Genomic DNA, 18,961 nt, shown 5'->3' on the forward strand with positions numbered 1-18,961 from the left:
TGAAAACAAGTAGATAAAGAAAGAAAACTGATCGCTTTAAGCGCGGAGCGTGAGTTGTTGCCTCAGGCATGGATGTGAGTCATGAAGCACTAAGAGAACACCAGTAACCAATTGTTTTTGTTGAGATAGTGTGTGAAAGCAAGAAAGCAAAAGATATGTTGATTAGAGGAAAAGATTATCTGGGAGAAATAGTAAATTTCCTAGGATGGCCTGACACCTCACCCGAACACTTTCCAATCTCTACAGAGATCAGATGGCCTATCAATCAGATAGCAAAACATATAGTGACACAAAAATTTTGTTCGTATCCTAGAATACTCCCGCTTGCGTCTTTTGGGTGATGTATACGGAGTACATATGTAGCTACTGAGCGGACCTAAACTTTTATAAGTTTATACTTGTGCCAGAGCTGAGTAATTGTCCAGGTTATTTCATATTAAAATTCCATTATGGGATACCCCGGCAAGTGAACCCTGATCAGGATTCAGGCAAACCCCGCGTAGGTCATTGAGTTTGCGAATGGGTTGTACGACAGTGCTGAGATCAGTTGGCCTGGAGGAATATCCCTTTTGGTGTCACTAGTTCCACTTTACAGATCGGTGCCTCGGCGATTCTAAACTCTTCAAATATAGGCTTATATTGAGCTTTGTCTCCTCCGTGGTCCGAAAGACCTCGCTCAGGCATTCGTGCACGAATTGCTTCGGTAGGGTTATTTCAAATATATATTCGCTCTCATTGAATCATTTCTTATTAAGGGTGACATGGGAATCTACATCTCCTCTGCTATTATATATTCCGACGCTGTTGCTATATAACGTTGACGATGAGGGTCATTGTATCCCCTAAGAGTATCACTCATTTGATGCTAGAGTGTTGGACTTTTGAGAATATAAAGCAGATTAGTCTCCTTCAGCCCCGGTATGCTGTAGAGGGCCTTCATACGGGAGCATATCTCATAACTTATGAGAGCATTCTTGACAGATTTGTAGCATTGTATGTCTAGCCCAATTCATCCAGACATCAGGTCCGAGCTACACGTTGTCAACATTAGTACCAAATGATCGGGTACTGCCTCCGTATTTCCATCGGAAGTAAATGTCCTCTCATAAGATTGCACACGAGCAAAGGCTATTCAAGAGCAATAGCTGCAGCTAGGAAGAATTTTCCCATGCAGATCATTAATCCTGCATGCCTCAAGTCTGGCGGTCTAGGCAAATCGGGGCTAGCAATAAATGCTAACTGTAGCTTCAGATGGAAAATCGAAATATAGGCCAAAGCTGAACTGAACATAATTTTCAAGAGTAAATTCTGCCACTGTTGATATGCAAATGTCGAAATATCGTAATTTGAAATTGAATAAATGTGATAGCGTGGGGTAAAAAGGGACCATTGTTGCCTTAGGCGCCAAATCATCACGTTGATATGAGGCTGAACTTGATACGATTCTTGTCTCTTGCATCATCCAGAGACTGATCGGTCACTCCCCCAAAAAAAAGAAAACAAGAAGAAAAGATCTCACAGATACATTTACGATCAAGGTTGTTGTGAGACCCACCGATCTTACCACGGCCCAGCCGCTTATCCAATTTGTTTCTCTTTTTCCCAACTTCACATTTCCCCCCCCCAAGACACACAACCCCCAGCACCATCTTCCTGCTGGGTTCCAAGCTTCCTTTCTTCCGTCCTTTTTAGAACTTTGGCTTGATCAGATTTCTATCAATCTTATACTTTCCTTCGTCGTGGGAGCTCTATCCCGCCCTGAACTCACCCCCCGCCACATCTCCGCGCTTCCCTCCGCCATTTCCCCTCCCCCCTTACTCCAAACTCAGAATTCGAACTACATTTCAGTCTCAGCCAAAATGGATCGAGCTATAGCGCGCGCTGTGACCGAGAAGCAGCCGGTCCCGGAGATCGATTTCACATTGCACACGATGGAGGACAACACGCAGGTGTCGACAATGGAGAGGGTGGTCAAAGGTAATGCAGTGGTCTCGGTCGCTTTCGCAAGATGTGGTAGTCTGATCGCTAACGGTCTTTCGTCGCCTTAGAGGTCCAAGCTCCCGCCCTCAGCTATCCTCCGGATGATATGTTTTGGTCGCCTGAGGATCCCTCCAAGCCCAATCTCCAGTACCTCAAGCAACACCTTTATCGCGAAGGTCGTCTCTCAGAAGAACAGGCACTATGGATTATCCATGCCGGTACACAGGTTTTGAAGGCCGAGCCAAATTTGCTCGAAATGGACGCGCCTATTACGGTGTGTGGCGATGTTCACGGCCAGTACTACGATTTGATGAAGCTATTTGAGGTCGGCGGTGACCCTTCGGAGACGAGGTATCTGTTTTTGGGCGACTATGTTGACCGTGGTTATTTCAGTATTGAGGTGGGTCGTCCGAGTCTCCTTCTTGAATCTAGAAGAACAACCCTGACCATTTCTCTCCGCAGTGCGTCCTCTATCTCTGGGCGTTGAAGATATGGTATCCCGATTCACTCTGGTTGTTGCGGGGTAATCACGAATGTCGCCACTTGACGGACTACTTCACCTTTAAGTTGGAATGCAAGCACAAATATAGTGAACGGCTCTATGAGGCATGCCTGGAATCCTTCTGTGCGCTGCCGCTGGCGGCGGTTATGAACAAGCAGTTCCTCTGCATTCACGGTGGTCTCAGCCCCGAGTTGCATACCCTCGAAGACATCAAGGCTGTATGTAGATATCCGCCCTACCCATATCTTTCACGATGATATTAGCAGACAACTTACAGACATAGATTGATCGCTTCCGCGAACCCCCCACCCACGGACTTATGTGCGATATCCTTTGGGCCGATCCTCTGGAAGAATTTGGTCAAGAAAAGACAGGCGATTTCTTCATTCATAACAGTGTCCGTGGTTGCTCCTACTTTTTCTCTTATCCTGCAGCATGCGCGTTTTTGGAGAAGAACAATTTGCTCTCTATCATCAGGGCACATGAGGCCCAGGATGCCGGATATCGTATGTACAGAAAGACACGGACCACCGGCTTCCCTAGTGTTATGACTATTTTCAGTGCGCCCAACTACCTGGATGTTTACAACAACAAGGCGGCTGTCCTCAAATATGAGAACAATGTGATGAACATTCGCCAATTCAACTGCACCCCACACCCATATTGGCTGCCCAACTTCATGGATGTTTTCACTTGGTCTTTGCCCTTCGTTGGCGAGAAGATCACGGATATGCTCATTGCCATTCTCAACACCTGCTCGAAGGAAGAGTTGGAGGACGAGGGCCCCACACCTGTGTCTCCCATTGAAGAGAAGGATAAGGATAAGGATCTAATCTCACCCCCGTCAATGGACCCCGAATCCAGCGAGTTCAAGAGACGTGCTATCAAAAACAAAATTCTTGCCATTGGCCGCCTCTCTCGTGTCTTCCAGGTTCTCCGCGAGCAGTCCGAGAGTGTCACTGAGCTGAAGACGGCGGCTGGCGGTCGTCTTCCTGCTGGAACGCTCATGCTGGGTGCGGAAGGTATCAAGCAGGCTATTCACAACTTCGAGGATGCCCGGAAGGTTGATATTCAGAACGAGCACGTGCCTCCTAGCCAAGAAGAGGTTCTCGCAAAGAGCGAGGAGAGCCGCCGTGTGGCCCTGGAGCGGGCTGAGCATGAGGCTGCTAACGATGCTGGGCTCGCTACAGTTGCGCGACGGATCAGCATGTAAGTGTTCACCTGAAACATTTCGCCACCATCCCATTTCACATGCTAATTGAAATCAACAGGTCTGCTGGCTCAGGTCGCCCCCGTTCTCGACAGAGGGATCCTCCCAAGGATGCCTGATCAAACTATGATGCGGCCGAGTTGATATTATGACACGATCTATGCATTTCTTCTTCCTGTCCTCCAGCGCAAACACCTTTTGTCCCGAAACGATCGATACGATACCCTATCTATCTGCTTGACCCTACCCCTCGCCTGGCGATTTAAACCCGTGAATTCACAACTAGCGATAAATAGGACAGTTCAGTTAAACATGTGTGCTTTTTACGCTTCATAGTCAATTCTAAAATTATAGTAGGAAAGTGGTTGCATCGATTGTAAATATTGACATAATGATTGATCACATTCCAACCAAGTTATCTGGTGACTGTATCTCTATCGTCTGAGAAATAGAATATGAAGACTACCTATGTATCCATGTATGAAGCCCGGGATGGACGCCAAGCCTCGTTCCCGCATCCACTTCCGCTCAACCAAGTTCATCTGCCGAAGTGCCATTGCGAGAACTGCCCAACAAAGCTCGCCTCACCGCGCCCCAATGGCTCCCAGATTACGCAGCGCGCTTGCAAAGAGCCTGTCGCGTCCACTGGATAGCAGCGCTGTCTTTTACTGCCCCTCGTGCGCGATCTGGCGACGTACCTTGTCTACGCGCGCCAACACCAGTCGCAGCATCGAAGCCAACACATCTCGACGGATCGCTAGACCCCAAAACACAATCACAGCCTCGGATTCCCGGACGTTTACCACCTCCTCCATTATCACTGCGAAGAGCGTGCCACCGCGGTTCAAGGAGCTACACGCCGCCCTCGAGGGAGTAAAGGATGCCGCTCTCGAACAAGTGAACCTCAGTCGGCTACAATTTGCACTGCGGGGATTGGAGTCTGAAACGCCTCTCGTTAGAGTAGCTGGTGAGTTTTTGGTTGTACGATCAGCCTATTGCTCTCTTTGGCACTAGATCTCCCCCCTCAAAGAACGTATGGCACTGATTTCTTCTCGATTTGGACTCCAGTTCTTGGATTGAACGATGCCATCTCTGCACGCAAACTTGTTCGGCTACTACTTGCCGACCCATTGTTGCCGCGAGAAGGCTGGGAAGATATCCTAGACTCATATGATGCCGATTCATCCCGAGGACTACTGATCAGGTATGAACAAGTCTTCTGTCTACGATGTTGATCTTCTGTGACCAGTACTGATTTGAATGATCTATTCTATAGATATGGCGAAATCTCACAATCCATCCCCAATGACTTGCTACCGACAATATCAGTGCCATCGCCCATCCTGAGGAAAGGCAACTTGGAGATCCTAGTCAGCACCCTAGGATCTGAGCCTGACAACCATGCCGCTACGTTCCACGCCGACACCTTCCTCGTCCCCACCGTTACCATCCAGACCTCGCACTCCGGTCGGCATAATTTTGTTCGGTATCCCGTGCACCGCACGCTCGTATGCGGGCGTGGAGTTGATGGCCTGTTGTCTTACAGTACCATGATTGGTCGTTCAGACCTGAAGAACGAGGCCTCTTCAGTGCGCGGAGCCATTGAACTTGCAGTGGCGGACCAGAAATCCACAAATGAGCGACTATCCCTGGTAGATATCGACCGTGCCAGCACTGCCCTCGATAAATTCCGTGAGTCCGTGCACAACGCTTCCGACTACGAACGTGGGTGGAATGGCAGTGGCGTGCAACCTCTCATCGATTGGTTTGCGACCTTCTCGGAAGCATCCAGTGGGAACGCATTGAATCCAGCATTGGTCCCTCTGGTGGAGTCCCTTATTGACACAGCCGACGCTAGTGTGATCGCTAGAGACGCCAAGGCACTCAATGACCAAACCGCTGGCGTAACCCCTGAAGAGACTCGCTCCACCTTGGACCGGGCTGTGACTAGCTGGGCAGAGCGTGCTCACTCTGAGCTCCGCAGTTCCCTCGATGCAGGGCTCGCCAGTCCACGCTGGCGCGGTCTTGCATGGTGGAAACTCTTCTGGCGTGTTGACGATGTGAGCATGATTACATCTGAGATCTTGGAACGGAAATTCCTTCGCCGGGCGGAGAAGGAGGTCATCTGGACTGTGGGCAAGTACCAGCAGGCCGGCCTGTTGGAAGAGGCTTCGTCTTCAAGCCCCGACCCCGCGAAGGACTCTGCCATGCCTCCTTGGCCAACCCAGATCCCCGACCTTCGTACCAAGCTCCTCACCGCCACAGTGCCATCCCTCCAAGCCCTTGCCCAGAGTCTGGTGCTTTTCAGCGTGTCCACTACAACTCTGACTTCTGCTCTCTCTGCTCTAACGTATGTGGCTATTCCTTCGGCTGGAGTGTATGAGTCATGTACCCTTGGTGCCGTGGGTTTGATTTACTCCATGCGTCGCCAGCAGAAGAGGTGGGATGCCGCCCGCACTTTCTGGGAGGAGGAGGTCCGCGAGGAAGGACGCACATCGCTGATAGAAACTGAGGCTGCCCTTCGTGGTATTGTGCGGGATGGCGGCAAGACTATGGAGGATTTGTCTGACACTCGTGCACGAAAGTGCGTTGCAAGAGCGCGAAAGGCTTTAGAGGACGTGAAGGTTTAATCTGCGCTGTACAATATCGGACAGTGTACTGTATATGTATTGCCTTGTTAGGATAGAACCCTAGAGCTACAACCCACTGTGATATGTATGATATTCATTATGCCATCTACCGTTCCGAAATTAAGGACTCGTTTAGGAAACACCATCAGATTTGTGAATTCAGCTACCATCAACACATTTGGTTCTATCTCTACAACACTCCGTATATCGCAACTAACGAAAATGGAATATGGCTCTCTCCACTTCCCATCTGGAGTTAGATTAGGAATATTGATATTTTGTCATCCTAATAGGAGCTGCTAGCTCAACAGCAGATCTTAATATGTACTTTGTAGTAATAATATATAATGCATAATTCATAAGAGGCTTATCACATAGAATACTGAAGTGCCGATGAACTAGGCAGTAACTAACAAGCTTCGCAACGTCATGGTGGACAACAGATGTGAGATCTGAGACATGGGGGGGTTACGGAGTATTGGATCGGGATATTGCAGGGATTGGAATAATATCCGACACCTCAAATTGCTAGCTAATTTGACCATATGACCATTACTACTCCGTAGTACTTCCGTACCGCCGTACTTCGTATACAATTTTATATTGGACGCACATAATCTTTAACGCTGTTAATTGCAAATTTCCCTTATCGGATATCAAAAAGGGGGATATAATTTACGGATTGTTTCATATTGGGTCTTGTAGACCAATCTCCATGCTCAACGTGGGTCACCAAGACGGGCCTAATGATTTAGACCAGGAACGCGCCGTTCGTTTCAGCGTCTCAGATATCGTCCTGAACGGTAAGTCCTCCACCTTTGCCCAGGAGAGAGAGAATCTTTACTCTCTATCTTCTCTATCTTCGAACCCCCTCCCTTTTCTCTCGTGTTCTGGCGCCAATTCCTAAATTAACCCCATGCTCATTTCACTTCGTTTTAATTCCGGATGAACACCCAATCGTAATACGTAGGGATATATAGAGGAGGTGCTTAGGCTTTGAATTCTAATGGTAACCACTCCCCAGCCTACTTAATATCCAGAATATCAAGGGATTGGCCCGCTCATTAAACTCAGGCCCCTCTCCAAGCACTAAGGGGGATTGGCGCCTCATGATTGAGGGCCTACCTTTAATTTTTCTATCTTTTCTGCCTTGAAGTACTTGACCCCCGTGTGCTGCTCCTTTAATCTGTTCCCTTGGCCCCTCTTACTTCGTCCTGCGTCCTCACTCTCTTTTGCCCTATCTCAGGGTCTGTCGCTCATTTCATACCTTTGTCGCTCATTGATTGATCGTTTTTTGTTCATTTTTATATCGATTTCTTTGCAAAAATCCAAGTAAGTCTTTTTCTAATAGGGGTTTTATTGAAAAAAATAGAGTTGAGGCTGATAAATTGGCGCATCTTCAGGGATATCCAACACATCCTTTGTTTACTAACGTCAGGAGAACGTACTTGATCGGTAAGTTGCATACCTTAATTTTCCTTTTCTCGATCATCCCTACGGGGGAAGTGCTGTGTCTAGCCCCGACAAGCAAGGGGTCATTCCTCTACCCTTGTATTGGAAGGGAGCATTGATATAAGACTATTTGGATGTTAGGCCTTTATGGCTGGAATCTTCTATCTGCGATGGACCTGTGCTTGATGTCTTGCCTTTACCTCCATCGACTGACCAAATTGCTCAGTATCTATACTTGTCTCTCGAACTCCATTTCTTCACGCTTAGCCGGTTGATTCGGTGCTCCTGGCGAGTCTGTCATTTACAACTGATTCCCTGAGACCATTCGCTCCTTATTTTCATCAGCCCCTTGACGCGGCTCAACCACCAAGATGCAGGAAATCCGACTAACAGCCATTGCGATGGCCTGTCTTGCGCTTTTCCCAAGCTATACAACTGCTTTCTGGCGTCTTCCCTGCCGTGGAAGATCTGGCGTCGCCCGCATTGACCCCATTGTGGAGCCGGGTGAGATCTCATCCCACGCTCATGCAGTCCATGGAGCTGGAGGTAAGCGCGCATTGGCCCCAAATCTTGGAATTTCTCCTACAGATATCCTGACTTATGGTTAGGCTTTGGCATGAGCTCCAATCAGGCAGAGCTCCGCAATTCCGAGTGCACCTCTTGTGCAGTAATTGAGGACAAGTCTGCTTACTGGGCTCCCGCTCTGTTCTTCATGCACACCAACGGCAGTGCCGAGCTGGTTAATGAAGTCGGAGGCATGCTTGCGTAAGTCTGGTTTGGCTCTCGCGGTGGAGCTCTACTAACACTCTACTCGACCAGCTACTATCTTCTGTATGGACAGAATGTCACTGCTTTCCCAGATGACTTCCGCATGCTGGCAGGCGACCCCTTCCTGCGCGATTTCACCTGGCCAGTTCCCGATCCTCCCAAGTCCGAGTGGTCTGGCGATCAAGCCTCGCAGGCTGCTTTGCGCCAGAAGGCCCTTGGTTTCAACTGTCTTAACTACCAGGCCACCCCTGAGGACTCCCTCCACCGCCACTTCATGCCCAACAAGACTTTCCTCGATGAGCATTGCACCGATGGAATCCGTTTCGAATTGATGTTCCCATCTTGCTGGAACGGCAAGGATGTTGACTCTCACGACCACAAATCCCATGTCGCATACCCATCTCTTGTTATGGATGGTACTTGCCCCGAGGGTTTCGAAACCCGCCTGGTATCGCTCTTCTACGAGACTATTTGGGATACCTACGCCTTCAAGAGCGTCGATGGATATTTCGCGCTCGCCAACGGCGACCCCACTGGATACGGATATCACGGCGATTTCATGCAGGCTTGGGATGAGGGTGTGCTGCAGAAGGCCATTGAAACCTGCACAAGCGAGACAGGTGTCGTTGACGAGTGCGAAGTCTTCACTGTTCAGACGGAAGATGAACAGCGCCAATGCGAGTTCCCCATTCCATTCGAGATCAAACATGAGAACTATCAAATGCACATCGACGGATTGCCTGGCGGCATGCCCATCGAATGGGGTCCTGAGCGTGCCACGATGAAAGTCAAAGCAACCACCACAACCAATCTGATTTCACTTCCCACAATTTCCATTGGTGATATTTCGATTGATCCCAACACTTTGCTTGACAACATCCGCGCGCCTACTACTGCTTTCACTTCCACCTCGACTCCCTCGCCAACCCCGACCCCCGTCACATCTACTATTATCGACCCTATCACGGAAGAGATCATCTATCTCGAGCGCGAGATTGTCGTCCTCTGTGATGGAACTGGCGAGGCGTACTCGACTGTCACTGGCGCCATTCGGACTGTTTCCTCTACCATAAACACCGTTATGGAAACCTCTACTGCCGTTTCCTATGTGAAGAAGGACACTGTCCCGGAACCTGTGGAACCGGTGCAGGCTGCTGGCCATGCCCACAGACATCTTCACCACCGCCACGGTCACAGTCACAACTAAGGTTAAGAACCTTCGTTGTCGATGTTTGGAACCTATGCGCAAAGTGCGCAGCGCGTCGTTCTCATTTATGTCACCTTGACCGAAAGGATATACCCCATGCTTCTACATCAAGTTGGACCTTGAACTTGCTGGATTGTACCCCGGGAGCTTTTTGATTCATGTACATTTATTTTGTTCTGATTGGACATCAGTCAGTCGGGGGAGGGTGTGCATTGACCATATTGTCGCTCTCGTGATAAAATTTTAAATAGTCCTGGCTGCTACAATTGAACTGCATTGGTCGATAGAAATTGGGTCTACGTAAAACATACAAGCTTTTATTTACTATATACGTAGTAGCCTATGTTTTATCCCTGTCCGCTATTTTGGTCGCTTATCCCCCCTCAGCAATGTACGACGTAGGTCTCAAACCCAACCTCTCACATATTAAATCGTCTTCCAATGTTTTATCTCAACTCGACCTCTCAGTAGATGTCTCAGCATCTCTATACAAAGTAAAGATCAGCCTACCTCAGTCCAGTGGGCAACGGCCATGCTGTACATATTCCGTGCGACAATCGCGTCGGACAGACGGGACATAACGAGGCCCAACAACAATGCCCAACAATGGTGGCGAGAACGTCAATTCCAAGACAGAACAACAAAAATTCTCGAGAAGTTGGCAATGTATGAGAGTATCCAGAATTATCTCTACCACTGAGAACTGTCCAACCTCTTTTGACCACAGTCAAATGAAGTCAGCGTCGCAACGATGCCAACTGTCTTGCATTGTTGTATCTCCCCCAGGCTACCTGTCCATGTAGTACACTCGAATTGCGCGCAACTTGAAAACCAATTATCTGCTCTAGTGCTGTTAGTTCAAGACCCTGTTTTACTTGGCCAGTGATGTGCATCATAATAGGTGACCCCTGACCCCGCTGCAAAATCGTTTTCTTTGTCATGGACTTCCCGAATAAGGATCCCTTGTTGATAGGGGTAAGCCACTATTTTTATAAACTTATACTCAGTTAGGCTGCTGGGTTATTTGAAAATTTGTTCCAAGCCTAGTGATCGTCCTCGATCAAAGGGTTGCATGCGTCCTTTGTTGCGAGGTAGTATGAGCTGAACTTTGCTGTCTCTGATTTTCCCATATGAATCTATCAGCTACCGTTACTTTACCGTAGTAGCCTTGATCAGCCAACCTGAGTCAACTCTGAACCTCGAGAAGTGCCCAAATTAGGCTGTCCTTGGTGTTAGACTTACGCCAATATAAGACACGATCCATCTCTACATTCCGAAGAGAAGACAGTTGTTTCTAGCGCACTTGCAGCAATCGCACATCACAATTCTCATATCAAGTTCAAGCACGTCGATACTGTCATCATGGAACCCTTCCATCAAGTCTATCTCGTCCTCGCGTTCTTCATCTCGGCCACAATGGCTATCCCTCAACAAACCGCCTCGGTCACCATCACCACTGCTGCAGGTCCGGCTACGATAACCAAAGGCCCCGAACTCAGGTGCTCAGATGGACAAATCGCCGTCTACACGACAGACTGCACAATGGGGACCCCTGTTTCGTACTGTTCCAGACCGGAGCCTCCAATCGAGTGCTCTGAGGGATTCTTCCCGTCTATTTGGCATCCTGGCCATTGCATGGAGCAATCGACCTGTTTCCCGCTCAACGCACCATGGATTACCACCGAGTGCTCGAACGGGGCTATCCCATATTCGACGTCGACCTTGTATGAGGGTACCTTGGCGGGAGGCGACTCAACTGTGATCAGTGGTACGTTTCTCATTTCTTTTTCTGCACCTTCATTTTTATTTCTCATTCTCATGAGGCAAAAGTTGAGCGCTGGGGCTAATTTGAATGTTATCGCTTCTTGTAGCTGTCTCCTGTTCCTGTGCCGTAAACCAATGGTACAGCTCGACTCGTCTACCAGGGTCGACGAAGTATGACACCTTCTGTATGCCGCACAGTGCCTGTCCACAGGGTATGATGACCTCTGTCTCAACCAACAAGTACTGCGCCACCCAGCCAGCGGGCGTTTGCAAGGATATACCTCTGGAAACGGACTTTTGTAAATGCGCCTATCCGGAGCAGACTCCAATCTATCCTGACTGGCCTGGTGCTAATCCAACTGGGTGCGAGTTTTGAACTTGTTGAGATATTTGGACTTTCGATTTTTCTGATGGATGATCGTTGAAAGTGGGGAGTGAGAGGATTAAGGAATATGTAGCCGATAACCGATAACGAGGTGGAAGTTCAATCCATCCATGGATATATCCAAGGATCAAAGTACTCCGTAAGCACAATTCAATTATACTAAGGTCATCATCACATATTACCAAAAATCATCATATATTGCACCATTTGATTCTAAATGCTTCGAAACTAATTAGCCTAAAACAGACACAGCCCCGTTTTTTATTGTCATGGAAGGTCCAAGCCTTAGGCGTCCCAATCGGGGAAAACATAGGCGCAGCTCCCGGTCTCAACCCCGCATCGGCCCGTCTACGGCCCTGCATATAAAAAGCCTCTCCGTGGACAGTTTTGTTTCCTTCAATTTATCTTTCAAGTTCATAATTAACAATGTCAGACGCTCTTCCTGAAATGCAGTACCGGTTCCTCGGTAGAACCGGACTGAAAGTCTCGGTCATCTCGCTGGGTAGCTGGCTGACATATGGCGGGCACGTCGGGAACGGTATATGACGAATCTTCATCGGTAGAATTCATCAAAGCTGACATACTCCAGAAACCGCCCTTGAATGCATGAAGGTTGCCTACGATGCCGGCGTCAACTTCTTCGATACCGCCGAAGTATACTCAGGCGGACAGTCTGAGATCGTGCTCGGAGAGGCAATTAAGAAATTCGGCTGGAAGCAAAACGATCTCGTCATCTCCACCAAGGTAAGAAACACATTTTCTCTTCCAGTTATTTTTTTTTTATCCCTACTAATCCCATCTCCCAGATCTACTGGGGCAGAGCCAACAGCGCCAACCCAGACAAACCTCTCAACAACAACGGGCTCTCCCGCAAGCACATCATCGAGGGCATGAATCTCTCCTTGAAAAGGCTAGACCTGCCGTACGTAGATATTGTGTACGCACACCGTGCAGACCGCGATACGCCCATGGAAGAGATCGTCCGCGGCTTCAACTACCTCATTGAAAACGGCAAGACCTTCTACTGGGGCACATCTGAGTGGTCTGCGAGTGAGATTGCGGATGCCTGGCGCATCGCCGACAGACTCGGTCTTATTGGACCTGTCGTCGAGCAGCCGCAGTATAACCTCCTTGCTCGCGAGCGCGTGGAGAAGGAGTACCGCTGGCTGTACGAGGCACACGGACTCGGTCTGACGGTGTTCTCGCCGTTGAAAGGCGGTGTCTTGACAGGCAAGTATAATGATGTTGCTGCTCCTCCTCCTGGGTCACGGCTGGCAGAGTCGGAGGATAAATATGTGCAGGGTCTGCGGAAGACTGTTGGTGATGAGACCTGGCAGCGACAGCTAGATCAGGTTGCGGCGTTGAAGCCTGTTGCTGAGGAACTTGGTGTTTCGACAGCGCAGTTGGCGCTTGCGTGGATTTTGAAGAATCCGAATATCTCGTCTATGATTACGGGCGCATCAAGGCCGCAGCAGGTCGTTGATAACATTCGGGCTCTGGATGTGGTGGAGAAGTTGACGGATGAGATTGTTGAGAAGATTGAGGTCGCTGTTGGAAATAAGCCTGGTGTTGAGGCCAGGCGGTTTTAGTTATCTTCTAAAACTAAACAGCTAGATATTTTACATAGAATGGAGGTGGAGCACTGAATTCGACTTGATAGCATTGTTGCTTTCAAGAAGCCAATGTTTGAATTAAATCCGTCCATATAATCCATGTATGTAGTTAACTCTGGAAGTATAGACATCGTTTCGTGGTTTTATCCAACGAGAGAGAAATAAACCCTGGATATCCTTCATGAAGAATCCATTGAACGTTGAGTTGTTTGGGAGCTTGTTCAAGTTTGATTCATGCCTGATGAACTGAACAGAGACATGCAAAGCCTTTGTTTGCCTCAACTTCTTCCTCCGTCTACCATCCAACAGTGACAGACCAGCTGCCATCAGAGTGCTCATGGGTCTCGAATTGAGATTCACCAACACAGTCGCCGTACTCATAAGGCTTACCCACAGTCCCAGTGTAGCCCTTAGAGATGGGCGCTCCGAAAACAACACTCTGCTTGGGCACATCAGAGCACACGTGATCCTCCTTGCCATCGTTCCAAGCATACAATTCAACGAAGCCCATCTGGTAGCTCTGAATACCCTTCGCTTCAGGAGCAAGAGTGTAAGAGCCGATCTGAGTGCTGTTTCCCATGACAATATCAACCAGAGTTCCGACCCACTTGGTTCCCTCGGTGTTCTTGATGTGCAGCTGATATTCATGGTCGTAGGAGCCGACGATCTCAACGGCACAGCTGACGCCGGAACCACCGTCGGCACCGTCAGAGCAGTTGGGATCGTCGGAGGTGGTGCCTGGATTGAAACTGGAGAAGACTCCGTGGATGACGGGAAGGCCGTTGACGTCTGGACGGGGCTGCAGACCGGTGTAGCCCACGGCAGGTTGGTTGACGAAGCCGAATTGCTGGGCAAAGTAGAAACCTTCCTTGCGGGGAGCACCAGAGATATCCATTGGGAAGAAAATCTCAGACAAGCCTGCTTCGGTGACGTTCTCGACGGACCATTCGACGGCGACCATGCCACCGCCCTGGGCTACGGCGGATTGGAGGAATGGGAGGGCGAAGAGGAGGGATTGAGTGAACTTCATGTTGATGGTTTGAGAGGTTTGGTTGTGTGGAATAACATCTTCAATCGGGGCGTTAAATGCTCTTTATATAAGCTTGCCGTTGCATTTACGGAGTACCTTGCACTATAAATCGATAAACACGAAACACTGAAGCGGTTATTGTAAATGATGATCTGCAAACTTCTTTTCTCCGATGCCGCCTATTCCTAGGGTAATATACTTTGTACATCGATTATTGTCTATATTGCGGTGAGTGGTAATTTAATACATTAGGTGCTTATTACTTCTTGCCCCTGTCTCCAACATATACTAATAAATCTAGCCGTGTAGTCGGGGAAGTTCACGCCTGCTGCTTGCATACCGGATATCAAACCTCGAGTTCAGCAACAAACCTCGAGTTCAGCAACAGCCCTGGAGACTCTATACTATTATGAAGTAAATTTCTGCACCATTGACGCATTTATGGATAGCAGGGTTTCAAGGTTGTTTCGATGAATCCACTGTGTGGGGTTGATAAGTGGGTGGGCCTGACTTGATCGTTCATAGGGAAGAATCCTTGTAATCCTTGGAACTTCGTGGATTTTTTGAGATGTGATCTAAATCCCATCTTTGCACTATGTGCAATGTGATATACAAAGTACTACCCCTTCCGGGCCTTCCCCTGTACAAACTAGATTATGCAGGTACGACGACCAGACGACAAATGTCCAGATCTACATTCCGAATCCCACATGGAGTACTCCGTACATTCCTCTGTAATTTAAATCTCGAAAATGCTGGATCCTCAAAGGATATCGTGGAGCACTAGGATTTTGCGCTTTCTGCTACGTTCATAGACAGCGGTCATGGAGGAAATGGAGTAGACATGTCCACAATATAGTATTCACGTAACAGAAATCGCATACATCTCCATGCAAGTAGACCAAAAGTGGGATGTCCCTGAATATCACTCGTTTCAGTTCGCGCTATACATAAGCGATTTTTTTTTTCCGACCCGTGTGGTTCCTTCCGAGGTGGGCATCTCATTCGTTGATCCCGTACTTGTGCACCTAAAATGCCGATCGGACGTTTTATATGATCTCTAGCCCGATTTAGTAATTTAGATTAACTATTTAGATTAAATGGAGGGTTTGTTGAGTGACGGACCTCGTGATACCCCGTAGTGACGTGTGTTGAAGGATTGAGCTGATTTACGTTGTAGTTTTCAAAATGTTGGTGTTGCCTCGTATGCCTTAGACGACCAGTTCTATGGAGACAGGGACTCTTTGATGTACTGTCTGTTTCAAACTATGTCTTTTGGATATGAAATTAAAATAAAAAAATACAAAGATCAGGGCGCTAAAGAATGACACCATCGCATACTACGCTATATTGAGGCATATATAGGTACAAGAGGTCAGGTAGCATGCCATGCTACTGTCTGAATATTGAGACCTGGGCATCCATGAAGGCGCGTTGCTAAAGGTGGGAAGTTGGCTGATAGAGTTACAATCAACACGACGGTGCGTGTTAGAGTCCTATATAATAATGATACAACCTAAGAAAGAACAAAAAAGTAACAACGTCTCTAGATATCATATGCAGGTGCTTCATCCAGCTGAAGCAAGAACTCGAAGCCAAACGTCGATTTGGGATTCCTCCCGGAAGTAAACACAGAAGCTGATTTGTAAAGAGTGTGGAATCAGCCCATTCCCGCATGTTGTAAACCCACAAACCCATATATAGTCAAAATATCAAATGAATAAGGCGGAGTGCACCCTCCGCCTTCCGCCTCCTATCTCTCTCCCTTTCCCCTCCTCTCTCCTCCCCCCCCCCTCCCTGTATCCTTCCTCCGCTCCAGTTGCAATTGGTGGTGTATTATTCATGGTCAGTTACAGTGTCGAATCTCCGTCCTCACCCCTCATGGTTCCTGTATGTATCTGACAATATATATAATGAAGCTTCTACAAACTTTTCTACAACAACCTTGACTTTCTCACTCAATCCTTAATTTGAACTATCATCATTGACATAACCATGAAACACATCTGCGTAAAACTTGCGTCCTACGTCGCGATGACTCCGAATCTTCGTTCGCAATTGCGACTCACCCCAAGTATTATACTTGCCCCTCAAAAAGGCCGAATCAACACTCGCACCCTCTGACGCCTCCAGTGCTATCTTTTGCATAACGAAATGACTCCTTAGAGTCTCAACCGCCTCCGTCTTCGTCAAACTTCCCCGAACACCCTGGAAAAAGGGCACACTATACCTCTCCGACGGACCTGACAACACACGATGCGTCGTCGCCTTACACGCACCATGAGTAACCACCTCAAAAGCTTGCCCAATATTTACAACGAACGTATCTTCAATTACAGGGACGTCGATCCATTCACCTGTCTTGTTGAGAGCCTGTAAACCCTTCACAGATGGAGGTGATGCTTGCAGAAGGAATGTCCACCATCCAGAGGAATCTTTGTGAGGACCCACGCCTTGAATGTTGGGGTCTGAGCTAGGATCTGAGGCGGGATAATGAACTAACTTGAGGCGGTGCTGTTCGGAGAGGAATGAGAATAGAGTCTCGGGGTCCAGGGATAGAGCTTCGGCTACCAAGCGTAGGAAGCGCTCGCCGAGGTTTGTTAATTCGTGAATATATTTCTCGACAACGCTTCGAATAGATGGGTTTTGTGACGGCCACTGTTAATTGTTATCAGTATAACTTTTAGGCCAGGTAACCGATGAGCCGGGTGAAATAGAACGTTTGCTGTACCTGATTTGGTCCTTTTAATCTTTCATGAAGAGGATGACCCTCGCGCCATAAGTCTGGCAGCTCGTTCGCAAACTCGAACTGCTCGCGTTTATCTGCGACTCCGGCTGTTGTTTCAGAACCTACTTGGCTGTATCCAAGAAAATGAGGGGAGTTGTGTAAAACCACTTCTTCTTTTTCGGCTGGATTGAGGGTAAAGAGTATAGGGAGGGCGTGTTTCAAGTCCAAGATTACGTCTTGTGGAACATCATGATTCGTGATATACAGGAACCCAATGCAGGTGAGGGCGTGATGGAGTTCTTGGAGAAGCTTGGGCCTGGTTAAGGGCGACTTGGCGAGGGATAAGTCGATTACTGGGATGGATTTGAAGTTGGATGTCATTTTTAGAGGTCAGTGGTAGTCAGTGGACTAGCGATGAAGTTAGCAGATATAGTGCGACAGCTATGGCGCAATATAACAATTTAATGTACCCCACATCTCTGCGGGGTAAGTTAGGATGGAGAAATTAATGATTTAGTCGAGTCCGACTTGTCTTATTTATCTCAAATATCTAAACACACTTTCCACCATCCACCACCATCTCGGTGCCGTTGATAAAGCGAGCCTCATCACTGGCCAGGTACAGACACATGTTGGCGATATCATCTACGTCGGTGAGGCGACCCAGCGGCACATTTCCGATGAACTTCTCTCGGTTCTCAGGGGTATCTTCCATACCGGTGAACATGGAAAATAGTCCGGTGCCAGAGAGAAGAGGAGCGACACTGTTGAATCGGATATTGTGGGGACCATACTCCGCGGCGAGACCTTTGGTGGCCTAGATGGATTGTTAGAGATTCATTGTCCATTGTCCAAGACCTTCCAAGATTCAGCACTTACATTAGTGACTGCCCCCTTAGTGGCATTATACCAAACCAAACCAGGCCGTGGCCGAGTCGCTCCCGTGGAGGAGATGTTGATCACCGAACCCCCCTGGCCTTGCTCGATGAAACGCGGCATCAAAGCCTTTGTAGCAAGATAAATGCTCTTAACGTTCACCCTGAACACACGCTCCCATTCTTCCTCTGTAACCTCTGCTGTGGGCTGCAGGAAATTAGTGACATCTTACTATACAATACATCTATGGATGGAACTCACCTTGTTGCGATAAGTAGTGCCCGCGTTGTTTACTAATATATCCACTCGTCCAAACTTGGAGAAGGCTAAATCCAAAACCATATTCCAGTCTGCTTCTTGTGTGACATCTTGACGCTGAAAGATGAGGTTGGACGGATTCTGTGCGGCGACTTTCTCGCCGCCCTCGACATTGATATCGGTAACGATTACTTTAGCGCCCTCTTCGCCGAATCGTCGAGCGATAGCTGCACCAAATCCAGCACCTCCTCCTAAGAGAGAGAGGGGTATTAGCATCCACACGCATATGGTCTGGGATAACACTCTTACCGGTGACGATGGCAACCTTGCCTTGGAGTCTTGAACCTTGGAGCATGACAAAATTAAGCAGTCAAAGAGAATTCAAAGTGATTAGAACAATAGAAAAGCAAGCGTTAAGAGTCCTTATAAAGATGCAGTCGAGGAGGGGTCACAAAGGTCGGAGTGAAATCCGATACCCTTCCCCGCATTGGTTGTATACATATGTCAGTGTATATACCGGATTTTAGGCCGCGGTCGCGATTTTCCCGATCGGGGTGC

The 18,961-nt window shown here is 48.2% G+C and overlaps 8 protein-coding genes across 8 annotated transcripts; 5 read left to right on the forward strand and 3 right to left on the reverse strand.

Moving 5' to 3' along the window:
• Positions 1–1,859: 1,859 nt before the first annotated feature.
• On the forward strand, positions 1,860–3,811 carry N7479_005550 (serine/threonine-protein phosphatase 2B catalytic subunit; the record flags this gene model as incomplete). The annotated part of the gene is made up of 5 exons (XM_057253246.1): positions 1,860–1,977; positions 2,049–2,380; positions 2,443–2,700; positions 2,766–3,691; positions 3,754–3,811. The coding sequence occupies 5 exons, from the start codon at positions 1,860–1,862 to the stop codon at positions 3,809–3,811; spliced, it is 1,692 nt and encodes a 563-aa protein (XP_057107108.1).
• Positions 3,812–4,289: 478 nt separating this feature from the next.
• On the forward strand, positions 4,290–6,322 carry N7479_005551 (uncharacterized protein; the record flags this gene model as incomplete). The annotated part of the gene is made up of 3 exons (XM_057253247.1): positions 4,290–4,659; positions 4,707–4,896; positions 4,969–6,322. 3 exons carry the CDS (start codon positions 4,290–4,292, stop codon positions 6,320–6,322), a joined length of 1,914 nt encoding a protein of 637 aa, XP_057107109.1.
• Positions 6,323–8,145: 1,823 nt separating this feature from the next.
• Positions 8,146–9,749, forward strand: N7479_005552 (DUF1996 domain-containing protein; the record flags this gene model as incomplete). Its single annotated transcript, XM_057253248.1, has 3 exons — positions 8,146–8,320; positions 8,383–8,539; positions 8,594–9,749. The coding sequence occupies 3 exons, from the start codon at positions 8,146–8,148 to the stop codon at positions 9,747–9,749; spliced, it is 1,488 nt and encodes a 495-aa protein (XP_057107110.1).
• Positions 9,750–11,111: 1,362 nt separating this feature from the next.
• Positions 11,112–11,889, forward strand: N7479_005553 (uncharacterized protein; the record flags this gene model as incomplete). The annotated part of the gene is made up of 2 exons (XM_057253249.1): positions 11,112–11,517; positions 11,621–11,889. The coding sequence occupies 2 exons, from the start codon at positions 11,112–11,114 to the stop codon at positions 11,887–11,889; spliced, it is 675 nt and encodes a 224-aa protein (XP_057107111.1).
• Positions 11,890–12,324: 435 nt separating this feature from the next.
• Positions 12,325–13,487, forward strand: N7479_005554 (uncharacterized protein; the record flags this gene model as incomplete). The annotated part of the gene is made up of 3 exons (XM_057253250.1): positions 12,325–12,436; positions 12,488–12,642; positions 12,705–13,487. 3 exons carry the CDS (start codon positions 12,325–12,327, stop codon positions 13,485–13,487), a joined length of 1,050 nt encoding a protein of 349 aa, XP_057107112.1.
• Positions 13,488–13,806: 319 nt separating this feature from the next.
• Positions 13,807–14,541, reverse strand: N7479_005555 (uncharacterized protein; the record flags this gene model as incomplete). Its single annotated transcript, XM_057253251.1, has 1 exon — positions 13,807–14,541. The coding sequence occupies one exon, from the start codon at positions 14,539–14,541 to the stop codon at positions 13,807–13,809; it is 735 nt and encodes a 244-aa protein (XP_057107113.1).
• A 1,965-nt stretch (positions 14,542–16,506) lies between these two features.
• On the reverse strand, positions 16,507–17,650 carry N7479_005556 (isopenicillin N synthase family dioxygenase; the record flags this gene model as incomplete). The annotated part of the gene is made up of 2 exons (XM_057253252.1): positions 16,507–17,199; positions 17,273–17,650. 2 exons carry the CDS (start codon positions 17,648–17,650, stop codon positions 16,507–16,509), a joined length of 1,071 nt encoding a protein of 356 aa, XP_057107114.1.
• Positions 17,651–17,819: 169 nt separating this feature from the next.
• Positions 17,820–18,758, reverse strand: N7479_005557 (uncharacterized protein; the record flags this gene model as incomplete). Its single annotated transcript, XM_057253253.1, has 4 exons — positions 17,820–18,086; positions 18,149–18,352; positions 18,407–18,654; positions 18,713–18,758. 4 exons carry the CDS (start codon positions 18,756–18,758, stop codon positions 17,820–17,822), a joined length of 765 nt encoding a protein of 254 aa, XP_057107115.1.
• Positions 18,759–18,961: the final 203 nt, after the last annotated feature.

Source organism: Penicillium vulpinum, assembly GCF_028829585.1.
Source record: "Penicillium vulpinum strain IBT 29486 chromosome Unknown utg000003l_segment0_segment0, whole genome shotgun sequence".
NCBI lineage: Eukaryota > Fungi > Ascomycota > Eurotiomycetes > Eurotiales > Aspergillaceae > Penicillium > Penicillium vulpinum.